The sequence below is a fragment of the Carassius gibelio genome, chromosome A5 (assembly GCF_023724105.1).
Source record: "Carassius gibelio isolate Cgi1373 ecotype wild population from Czech Republic chromosome A5, carGib1.2-hapl.c, whole genome shotgun sequence".
Classification (NCBI taxonomy): Eukaryota; Metazoa; Chordata; class Actinopteri; order Cypriniformes; family Cyprinidae; genus Carassius; species Carassius gibelio.
In genome coordinates this window covers 10,762,151-10,773,670 of record NC_068375.1, presented here as the reverse complement: position 1 = coordinate 10,773,670, position 11,520 = coordinate 10,762,151, and the positions used below count along the sequence as shown (strand labels likewise).

Genomic DNA, 11,520 nt, shown 5'->3' with positions numbered 1-11,520 from the left:
TATCCAGTAATGCTTGTCGTTATCCAATTTCGGGGTCAAAAGCATGGCGTCGAGGTGGCTGTTAGTCCGCACCTCCGGCATCCAATAATTTTGGGTACGAATTGGCCTGCTTTCGCGGCTATATTGGGGTCTCTGTGTGTGGATGCCTCTTGGGGAAATAAGGCCCGGAGCGACCGATGGCCTGGTCGAACGATTTAATCGCACTCTTAAGTCAATGATTCATAAATTTGTGCAGGAAGACGCCAAAAATTGGGATAAGTGGTTAGAATCCTTGTTGTTCGCCATGCGAGAGGTCCCGCAAGCCTCCACGGGGTTTTCCCTCTTCGAGCTTCTCTACGGATGGCAGCCCCGAGGGGTGCTGGATGTCCTGAGAGAGACTTGGGAGGAGGGACCATTTCAAAGCAAAAATGAAATTCAGTATGTCCTGGACTTGAGAACAAAAGTCCACACTTTGGGGCGGATATCTAGGGAGAATTTGTTACAAGCTCAGAACAGACAGAGCCGGCTACACAACAGGGGTGCTAAGTTACACAAATTTGCACCGGAAGAGAAAGTACTTGTATTGCTCCCAACATCAAGCTCCAAATTAATGGCAAAGTGGCAGGGACCGTTTGAGTTCGCACGACAAGTCAGAGAGCTCGATTATGAGGTTATACGTTCGGATAGGAACGAGGCACGTCAAATATATATAATCTCCTTAAAAAATGGAAGGAGGTGGAGCCAGTGATGTTGGCGATGGTGATTAGTGGAGAGGACGATCTTGGGCCGAAGGCGAATGTCAAATTTCAATTCCTCCCCCTGGCCCCAGGTGGAGATCACCTCTCGCCATCCCAGCTCACTGATGTAGCAAGACTGCAGGCTTAATTTGACAACTTGTTCTCGCCCCTACCTGGCCGTACTAACCATATCGAGACGGAGCCGGGCGTGGTAGTTCGCAGCCGGCCGTATCGCTTGCCTGAGCATAAGAAAAAGGTAGTTCAGGCTGAATTAGGTGCCATGCTTGAAATGGGGTTAATAGAAGAATCCAACAGTAACTGGGCGAGCCCGATAGTTTGGGTTCAGAAAACAGATGGCTCAGTCCGTTTCTGTGTGGATTACCGCAAGGTGAATGCTGTATCGAAATTCGAAGCATATCCAATGTCGCGGGGTTGACGAGTTGTTTGATCGGCACAGCTCGTTTTTATTAGACGTTGGACCTAACAAAGGGATATTGGCAGATCCCCTTGTCTCCTTTATCCAAACAAAAGACAGCTTTCACAACGCCAATTTGTTACCCTTCCGTTCGGGTTGTTCGGGGCTCCGGCAACCTTTCATCGGCTCATGGACAAGATCCTGCAACCCCATGCTGCATATGTAGCTGCCTACTTGGATGATATCATTATATTTGGTAATGATTGGCAGCGGCATATGCAGCATTTGAGGGCGGTCTTGAGGTCGCTGAGAGGAGCTGGACTCACGGCCAACCCGAAGAAGTGTGCGGTTGGGCGTGTGGAAGTAAGGTATTTGGACTTCCACTTGGGGTATGGGCAGGTGCGTCCCCAAATTGACAAGACAGCCGCGGTTGCGACCTGTCCGCGTCTCAAGACCAAAAAGGAGGTGAGACAGTTCTTGGGGCTGGCAGGATATTATAGACGGTTTGTGGCTAATTATTCATAATTCTTGTGCAAGTCGGACAGGGGGCTGGGGGCAGTCCTGTCTGAGGAGATCGAGGGAGAGGAACGACCGGTGCTGTACATTAATCGTAAGCTCTCTAGGAGAGAGACAAAGTACAGCACCATTGAGAAGGAATGCCTTGCCATCAGGTGGGCCGTCCTCACCCTCGGCTACTATCTCCTGGGCAGGGCACCCTCTGTTCGGACCACGCCCCCCTGCAATGGCTCCACCGCATGAAAGATATCAATGCGCGGACACTCGGTGGTATCTGGCTCTACAGCCTTTTAAGTTCAAAGTGATGATGGCTGCGGCCAACTTCGTCTCCAGAAATGGGGGGGGGGGGTTTGGGGTGTTGCAGGCCGGATGGCGCCCCCTGGGTCGGGCGGCGGGGGTATGTGGAGGCGGAGGCATGGTTTAGCGAAGCCTGCAGCGGGAGAGAGAGTCGGGAGACGAACGGTGAGTGAGCGGGTTGAACAGAAATAATCAACACCTGTCTCTTGTTTTAGTAATTGGCGTGGAGAGAGTATTTAACACCAGGGGAAACCGGAGTATTGGAGAGAGAGAAGGACTGCTGACAGGTGATCATGCCTCAGAGAAGAAAACCCGGAAGTGATCGCGATATTGTGTTTATGTTGGTGTAGTTGACACTGTGAGCCGTTAAAAGTGAATTATAGAAATAAAGTACCGTCAGCAGTCAAGCCGACCCCTCGTCCTCTTCCTTTCCATCCTTGAACCTTTCTACAATAGTGTTGAAATTATGCAGCCAAGTGATGATATCTCATCACTTCTTCTTGTTACAAGTATGGTAGAACCATCACTTCTACCATAAAAGACTGCTTTCTAAGTTATCTTCCTGATGTATCCAAATTCCTTAGCATATCCAAAACCTCAGAATAACTTGATGATGTAACAGAAACTATGGACACTCTCTTTTCTAGCATTTTAAAGCAGTTAGATTAAAATGATTTTAATAAAAAAAAATAGCAATTTAATGAGTTTTTATAACATAGCCATGCCTATGATTTAGGACTATCACACAAACAAGAATGCTGTTTTTATTTCTTTCTTTTTTTTCTCAAATATCTGCATGATCGCAAATAAACATGAACTTATAGAGTAACTTTCAGACAGAAAAATTATATTCAAAAATTTATATTTAAATGTAACATTTATGCACAATCCATATATGAATTTTGTTGATTGTGATTTCATTTGATTTATTTTTATTCAATTGTGAAGCATGTTTTATTAGGAATGCACACTCTTTATTTGACGACTTGTGGACTGTTCTGCTGCTACACCCGTTGACTGCAATAGCAAGGACTATTTTATTTTATAACTTCAACTGAATTTCACTGAAAGAAGAAAGTCATATACACTTAGGATGCCTCGAGGGTGAGTAAAACACAAACCAATTTTCATTTTTGGGTGAACTAACCCTTTAAGACTAGTACACAGATCTGTATAAGTATAGGTTACAGAATTAAATAAAAAAATGCAAACATTAGACATGAAGACGTCTCTGCTATTTTATTCGGTATAATAGTTACATTTTCAAAACACTTGAAAAACATTCATAAGAGCACTAGAGTTACCATCTATAGAGCAATGGTTAGTAAGGAAACTATAACAGTAAACATGTATTATTGCATGAATAATAAACAATTATCCAACCGTAACCTTAGTCAAGCATTAATATTATTAGTAGTATCTATTAGTATTAATTATGATGCAATAAATATGGTATAATTCAACAATGTTCAACCCTCCAAAACAGAGAAAACATCTTTCACAAAAACACATCTACATGTCTGTCTCTTTCAAAGTGTTTAATGTATGACTTGTATTTTTAGGGGTTATTTTAAGCACAATTCTTAACCCTAACCCAGTCCTCACTAATTTTCAAACCCTGGTTACAGCCATACGTGTATTGTAAAATAAAGTGTAACCTAATATTGTTGATGTACAATACATTTGAAAAAAAAAAAAACCTGAGAATAGTGTGATTTAAAGGGAGGGAGAGACAGATGAGCCTTCTCGTGTCTCATTACTCACCTGTCTTCACACACACACACACACACAATTACACAACACTGATAGACGTGAGAGAGAGAAGAGTCTCTAATGGACATCTGTGAGTGGCCTGATCTGATTAGCTTGTGTCATGTGACTGGCACATGGACTCTGTTTGGCATTTACATCAGTTTTTCACGCTCGTAGTAAATACAGGTGTAAACAGGGTCTAAAACATTTTGTGATCAAATCATTGAAACCACAGATGGAAGTAGTGAACACACACAGTGTGTGTAAAGGCCAAGTACACTATATTGATCCACAGCATTCTGCTCCATCTAGCACACAATTGAGAATGCAAGCCTTTCAAAGAATACTCTACTGACCATGAGCATAGTTGGTGAAAAAAAATCTGTCTTCGTGTGAACAGTGTGTCCGGATATGTGTGGATGAAAAGATGTACTGTCTGCAATCTGGAGCAGAACGTGCAAGGGAAATATACTTATGGCTTAATCCACAGCCTTCTAAAGTATACTCTGTTAGATAGCAGGCTCTCGACATATGCGCACTAGAAAGATTTGTCAGTGTCCAGTTTTATCTTCAGAATAATGAGTGATAAAATATGTAAATGCACTTGTTTAAACTAGAGTTAATCTTTTAACCTTACACAAGAACTCATCAAAGAGGCTGTAAGTGCAGTCATTTGCAAAGGTAAATGAATCAGCTTTTTAAACTAATTGGTTGATTCAACTCTCTCATTAAAGTAGTCACTTTCTGCCACCTAATGGAGGTTCTAGCTTCATATTTAAAAAGTAGCATATTTCATGTTTGCAATCATTTAATATTTATACATTAAAATGTTATATTTAAACTTAACAGTTATGCAAAGGATTGTCTGTAATCTGGAGCAGAATGTACAAGTGAAATGTACTTTTGGCTGAATGCACAGTCTTTTAAAGTATACTTCGTTTGATAGAAGGCATTCGACACATGCACACTAGAAAATTTTGGTCCTTGTCCAGTGTTTTCTTCATAGTTATGAGTGATGAAATATGTAAATGTACTTGTTTAAACTAGAATTAATCTTTTAACCTTACTCAAGCACTCATCAATGCAATTGTTGTCTTCACTAGCAGCACCTAACTACTTAGTGCAAAAAATGCAAGGTGAAAATGCAAGCTGTGCCTACAGAGTACATGTGGTTAGTGTTGGAGGGCTCCAGGAACATACAGCAAGTAACTGTTCCACTTAGATCCCTGTCAGGACAACAAAGCCTTCAGCATGTAAATTATATAAAAGTCAAAAAAGAGATACTCAGAAAAGTACTTTTGTTGTAGTGGTTTGGCAATGGTTCCCAACATCACACATTTTGTACGTATCCCTGATGAAAAGCACCTAAAGCTGAAATGAACGTGTCTTAAAAATAAAGGTGCTTCACGTTGACCATAGAATAGCCTTTTTGTCTAAAGCGTTCCATTAACATCGGAAGAACCTTTCTGTTTCACAAAAGGTTCTTTGTGGCGAAATAAGGTTCTTCAGATTACAAAAAGGTTCAAAAGAAATGGTTCTTTAAAGAACTTTGACTGAATGGTTCGTTGTGCAACCAAAAATGGGTCTTCTGTGGCATCACTTGAAGAACCTTTTAAAGCATCTTTATTTTTAAGAGTGTAATCCTAAATGTGCAGATCTGTCGGACCAGAACCAGAACTGGGAACCCAGAAACCAAAACTCTGAATGGAAGGTTTTTTCAGTCTTCTCAGAAACATAGGGCCCTTCTGGATTCTGTTTCAATGGTTACGTTAAATTGTAGTCATCAAATAGTACATCTAATTAATTGAAACCATAAAACTTATACAATTTAACAACAATTCATTAAAAGTTTAACAGAAAATTAATTTGAGCATATAACAGACAGGGGTTCTGTGCTGATGAGTGTTTTTTCTCCTCTGTCTGCAGTCCTGATCTGTCCGTTCAGCAGAATTCCCTCGCCGCGCCATCTGTCTGAATGCTGACTGCTGATTCACCTTGAGCTCCAGATAAGTGTCCAACTCCGGACCGAGGAAGATCACAAGAACACATGCAAGTCAAGGCTGGGCTGCTGGGTTTTCATAATGGCAAAACACTCAAATCATGTAGCTATGAAGTGGGCTATATAAATGCAAATTGTATTGGAGATCTAGAAGAGGTCTTGGAAAGAGAGTCATATGTAAATGTCCCATAAGAGCAAAGCGCTGCGCCCGAGCCAATTACCGAAGGAGAATGCCAGCGCCTCGTGGTAAATCATGGTGAACAAGGTGAGAACTCTGGAAATTGAATAGTGAGGTGGTGCGTTTTGACTTATTGTAAATGCAAGAAAGATGCACAGGTGCAAAACTGCAGGCTGAAATGAGCCTAGGACTGAGGTAGTTTTTTTGTGGCACAGAGGCCTGTGATACAGGGAAACTCTTCTCACTGATCACTATTTCCAGTATAAGTGGATAAAAGAGGACTAAACTTGATTGCTCATTTAACTCATATAACATGCTGTGTGCTGTTGTGTATGAAAATGCTTTTCTGCCCATCAATGTGGCTGCAGCATAATAATAGTGAATGCTGAGAAAGGTTTCCATCTAGTGTTCATCATAAAGAACTACATATTCGTTCAAAGAAACTGACTACTCACTACTCACAAGACAAACACAAAGAGGCACTAATAGTTCTAAATTACACTTATTTATTATTAAAAAAACACCAGTAAATTGTCAGACAGAGACTGTCATCATCAGTGACCGGATGAGATCATCCTTCTCTATAAATAAATACTGTACTTGAGCATCCCATCAATAAAAAAAATCCCAGCTGGTGCTTGCCATTGACCATTTTACGAACGGGAGAACGCGTTCCTGCTAATAAATTCATTACAACATAGGATACAGGGTCTTTGCAGCAGCAGCACTGAGTCAAGATTAAATTCAAACTCTGGTCAGTCATTTCTTCCTGGTGGGAATGTTCCTGCAGAGCCACACCATCCCGTCCTACAGCAGACAGAGAGCATGTCTACATCAGTGTCTCTCACATGAACACTGTGTGTGTGTGTGGTATTCAGCTGAATCATACAGTAAGTTTTTTTGAAAACAAAAAATGCCTGTAGATTTTATGCGAGGGTTAGGGGATAGAAAATACAGTTTTTACAGTAGAAAAACCATTATGGAATTAACCCATAATCATAGGAAAACCAGTGTGTGTGTGTGTGTGTGTGTGTGTACCTGGACTCCCTCTGCAGTGAGAGCGGAGCAGGGCTGGATCTGCCATATCCGGTCTCGTATGGTGTGCAGGTTCAGGCTCTCTGCGATCTCTGCCGCTGTCGCCGCCATCATCATGTCCTGCTTGTTTGCAAAGATTAACAGGGGCACCATGCTCAGTTTCTCTTCATCTAGCAGCTCTGCCAACTCCTGATGATGGTGGGCAATTCAAACACACACACACACACAGAGTGAAGTGTGTTTAGTGAGGTTGGGTTTTCAAGAAGAAAAGTGGCAACATTATTGGCTGATGGTCCACTGACAACATCTGTCTATTGCCTAAAAATCTTTTCATATTCAGTGAAATGTAAAGGACAGCTTCCGGCTGATATATAATACAGACGGTGATGAACGTCTCACCTGTGCTGTTTCATCAAAGCGTTTTCTGTCTGAGCTGTCAATCACGAAAATCTGTAATAAATTAACAGTGGTTAGTGTAATCTCATCTGTTTTTATGAAGTTAACAATTGCTGATAGAAATAATCCTGGATCAAATCAAATTCACATGAAACCACATTTGTAACCCATTTTACTTCTGCAGTGTCATGGACGTACCACGGCATAAAGCCCACCGTCTGAGTGTCCATCATCATCCAATACATCTTCTAACCCAAATCTATGCTCACTTCATATTTAAGTGTAGATTAAGGACCGCTCAGACATATTTTGTTTTAAAGCAGAAATAAGCTTTTCTGTATATGTGCAAGACTTTCATCAGCCACCACAACACGGAAATAACTACAAGTATAATAAACAGTGAAACTATCTGTGCTACAAAACAGTGTACACAATTATGACACTACATTAAAGTAATATGATTAGAAATGCCAGTTTGTAATATTGAGCATCATAACTGAATGAAGTTGGAGCAAGAGATAACTTTTTGATAAGGAATTATAAAGAAAAACAGTGCTTTCTTTACAGGAATATCACTGATGAATCATTCACAACATAAACACAAATAAACCAATGTCAATGCTGATTTCATGTTGACCTTAACAATAATGAGGAAAACTGTAATTATACAAAGCAAAACGTTTCCAAAATACTCTCCAAATACAACATCAGAGACATTTAATGAACTATAAACACCAGGAGATCTGTGTTCTCAAAGTAGTTCCTCCAGTAAGGTCTGATCTTCCGCTGTCCACCGATATCCCAGACATTTAGTTTGAACCCTTGAGACTGGACACTCTTTATGTTGAAGCCCTGTTTAGAAAGAAATCACCATGTTGAGAGCGAATGACACTGCAGAGGTTTGGTCAGAAAAGGTATTGCTGTGATCTATGTGTGACTGACCTGTGTAGGTGTAATGTGGCTGATGTCTTCTGATGCCAGCTGCTTCAGTATGGTGGTCTTGCCTGCATTGTCCAAACCCAACAGGAGGATTCGAACCTCCTGCTCAGGAGAGTTCTTCAGTCTCCTTAAGACCGACAGCAGGCCCTGACACACACACTGTTTTTTTAGGACTTTCCATAGACATGATTTTTATATTGTACGAACTTTATATTCTATCCTCGAAGCCTAACCCTAACCATAAACAGAACCCTTGGGCTTCAGAAAACTTTCTGCCTTTTTACATTTAAAAAAAAAAAAAACTATAAAATATATCAAGGCGACCAACCAACCAAACAAAAGGTATCTAGTAAAATTTTTTGTGTTTTTGTAATTAATATCTGGCCAACACACTAAAACAGCATCAGTCATCAGTTCACAGCTCCAGGAGGGAATGACTTACATAAATAGGTAATAAACCGATCACTTAAACTATAATGCTGGAACTGAGATAGCACTATACTTAAGGTAAAAACACCAGGCTTCATTTATCAACAGTGCGTAATGTGTGTGTAATAACAGTGTGTGGGATCTACAAGCACAAGTGTGTGTATACAAGCACAACTCTGAGCATGCTTACACAGAGCATCTAGTGGTAGAATAGCGATACTACAAAGTGTGTTTCCTGTGTTCCTTGATTGCAAATAGCCTAAGCCTACTCAATTAATAAATATATATATATATACACCTTTATATATATACACACACAGTTACAGACCAAAAGTTTGGACACACCTTCTCATTCAAAGAGTTTTCTTTATTTTCATGACTATGTAAATTGTAGATTCACACTGAAGGCATCAAGGGCTATTTGACCAAGAAGGAGAGTGATGGGGTGCTGCGCCAGATGACCTGGCCTCCACAGTCACCGGACCTGAACCCAATCCAGATGGTTTAGGGGTGAGCTGGACCGCAGACAGAAGGCAAAAGGGCCAACAAGTGCTAAGCATCTCTCGGGGAACTCCTTCAAGACTGTTGGAAGAGCATTTCAGGTGACTACCTCTTGAAGCTCATCAAGAGAAAGCCAAGAGTGTGCAAAGCAGTAATCAAAGCAAAAGGTGGCTACTTTGAAGAACCTACAATATGACATATTTTCAGTTGTTTCACACTTTTTTGTTATGTATATAATTCCATATATAATTCCACATGTGTTGATTCATAGTTTTGATGCCTTCAGTGTGAATCTACAATTTTCATAGTGAAACTCTTTGAATGAGAAGGTGTGTCCAAACTTTTGGTCTGTACTGTATACATATATATATAAAATCTACATATACAGCCGTGAAAACCATTCATATAAAAGTGGAAGTGTGTAAATAATGAAATTAACATAGGACTCTGAGCTCATCCATGAAAGGTGGAAATGATGCTGTTACAACTCCCGATGTTAAGCCATACCCGGTCTCCCCTAAATATGTGGCGCACCACAATTGTGTTCTAAATAGCAAACTCATGTTTTTAGAAAATATTGAGTAAATGATGATCGTTCCTGTGAACTTGACTTCGTCTGATGGCGTTAGAACATAGATGGTAATTACAGAGACACACTTGTTAATCTAACAGTCCAGTGGCTGGTTTGAACAGGTCCGATACCAATAACATTGTAGAACCTCAGTACAGACAGTAGCTTATGATAACCCCTTTCGTGCTCTTCCCAATATTGTGACAAAACACCACTGTATTTAAAAGATAAAATTTGAAGGAAACTGTAAGATTTGAACGTTTCATTTAAAAAATGTTTTGTTATTGACACGGTGAGTAATAACAAATTACATTACACAAATTAAAAAACATCTCTTTCCATGTAAATATAACTTCCTAAAATATGTTCACCTTATAGGCAAAATTTCAAACATTTTAGTTGTTTAAAACAGTTTAAGATACTATTTGGCAAGTGGAAAAAAATTAGAACAACTCTGAACACTTAAATTTAAAATCCTGTGAAGATTTATACATGAGGCCCCAGAATGTTTGTGGATAAAGCTAGATGACATACAGCAAAAACTACTGGGCATGCGCACATCAATGTAGCCTAATTTCGCACACTGTAAAAAAATAATTACTACTTTTGCATCATTGTAAGGGATAGCTTTAGGTTTGGGGTAGGTGTAGGCGTTAATTAAAACTCAATCTAATAAGTAGAAAATTAAATTAATGGTTAGCTTCCAGTTTTGCTGTATCTCTTCTAGCCACAACCAATTTCTGTCTGGTCATCATGAGCAGAGGAGCTTTTTCTGATCCTGAACCAATCACACAAGACTGTGTTCCGATGAACTAATTAGCTGCTTTGAATGGGATTGAGACAGATTAACACAGAGCTCCACGTGCTGCTAACCAAAATAAACCTCAAGACAGTTTCTGTGCCATATGTACAGTAAACACTCAACACACTACATTCATATGATCTAATAACGTTACCTTAATTTAAATGAGAACAGTGAAACATCGAAGTTCTGTTAAAGGCTCGTATCGCTTATTTTGCTTAATAGATGCGTAGGCTATATGGATTTACATTTTTTAATAACTTCTTACCAATACTTAAAAACAACAAAAAATAATTTTCTAATTGTAGCGCGTTATAATAAACCGTTAAGCGCCTTTTAAGGCATCTTCAAACATCGAATAGCTAGTGTTCAATATAAACCGATAGAAAACTTGTTTTAAAAAAAGATCAAACCGAGAGAAAACTTAAGCAATCAGACTGTTCACATATAAATGAAATGTATGTGTGTGTGTGTGAGAGAGAGATAGAGCATATGAGATATCAGCCGAGATACTCACCATTCCTCAGTGCGCGCTCCTGTTGTCTCACAGAACGCGCGATTGATGTCATTCGGTTGACGTCAGGGGATAATAAAGCCTCAATGCCACGTTACATTCAAAATATCTTAAAATATGCGAAATGTCCACATTGAATAAAAACGTTCTGTTCGTATATATATTAGTTTTTATCATTTTTGTGGTTTTTAACTATGATGTTCAGTAGAACATTTACAAATTTATAATGTATTTGATTTGCTGTTGTAGGAAATAAGCATATACTTTTAAAAAATATAATAGACCGATTAATATAACGATACTCACGCATAGTCACGTACTTAGATGTAATGCGAAACAGCAGAGGATGTGTTTCAGTATTCGGTTTCAGTGTCGCTTTTACTGCTGTTATTGTTTTGGCTGAATGTGATGCTGCTGCCCTCTGTATGTGGATCACATTAAATCACATTCATTAACACAG

General features: G+C 39.7%; 1 protein-coding gene across 2 annotated transcripts; it reads right to left on the bottom strand.

Annotated features, from left to right (window-relative positions):
• Positions 1-6,359: 6,359 nt before the first annotated feature.
• On the bottom strand, positions 6,360-11,506 carry LOC127993125 (ADP-ribosylation factor-like protein 3). Of its 2 annotated transcripts, none has more exons than XM_052591698.1 (7): positions 11,367-11,506; positions 11,064-11,169; positions 8,247-8,390; positions 8,040-8,156; positions 7,308-7,358; positions 6,912-7,097; positions 6,360-6,680 (listed from the first exon to the last, which is right to left on the bottom strand). In XM_052591698.1, exons 2-7 carry the CDS (start codon positions 11,064-11,066, stop codon positions 6,633-6,635), a joined length of 549 nt encoding a protein of 182 aa, XP_052447658.1. In that variant the 5' UTR covers positions 11,067-11,169; positions 11,367-11,506; the 3' UTR covers positions 6,360-6,632. The 2 variants fall into 2 exon arrangements, with proteins under 2 accessions (XP_052447658.1, XP_052447659.1); XM_052591699.1 differs by having other exon boundaries at positions 11,381-11,492.
• Positions 11,507-11,520: the final 14 nt, after the last annotated feature.

Excerpts from the sequence above, each read along its gene's own strand:
- LOC127993125 (XM_052591698.1), bottom strand. Across the intron at positions 7,359-8,039 it reads TTGAGAACACAGATCTCCTG|ATTTTCGTGATTGACAGCTC; the intron begins GTGTTTATAGTT and ends AATTTATTACAG. Across the intron at positions 6,681-6,911 it reads TCACTGCAGAGGGAGTCCAG|GACGGGATGGTGTGGCTCTG; the intron begins GTACACACACAC and ends TGTCTGCTGTAG.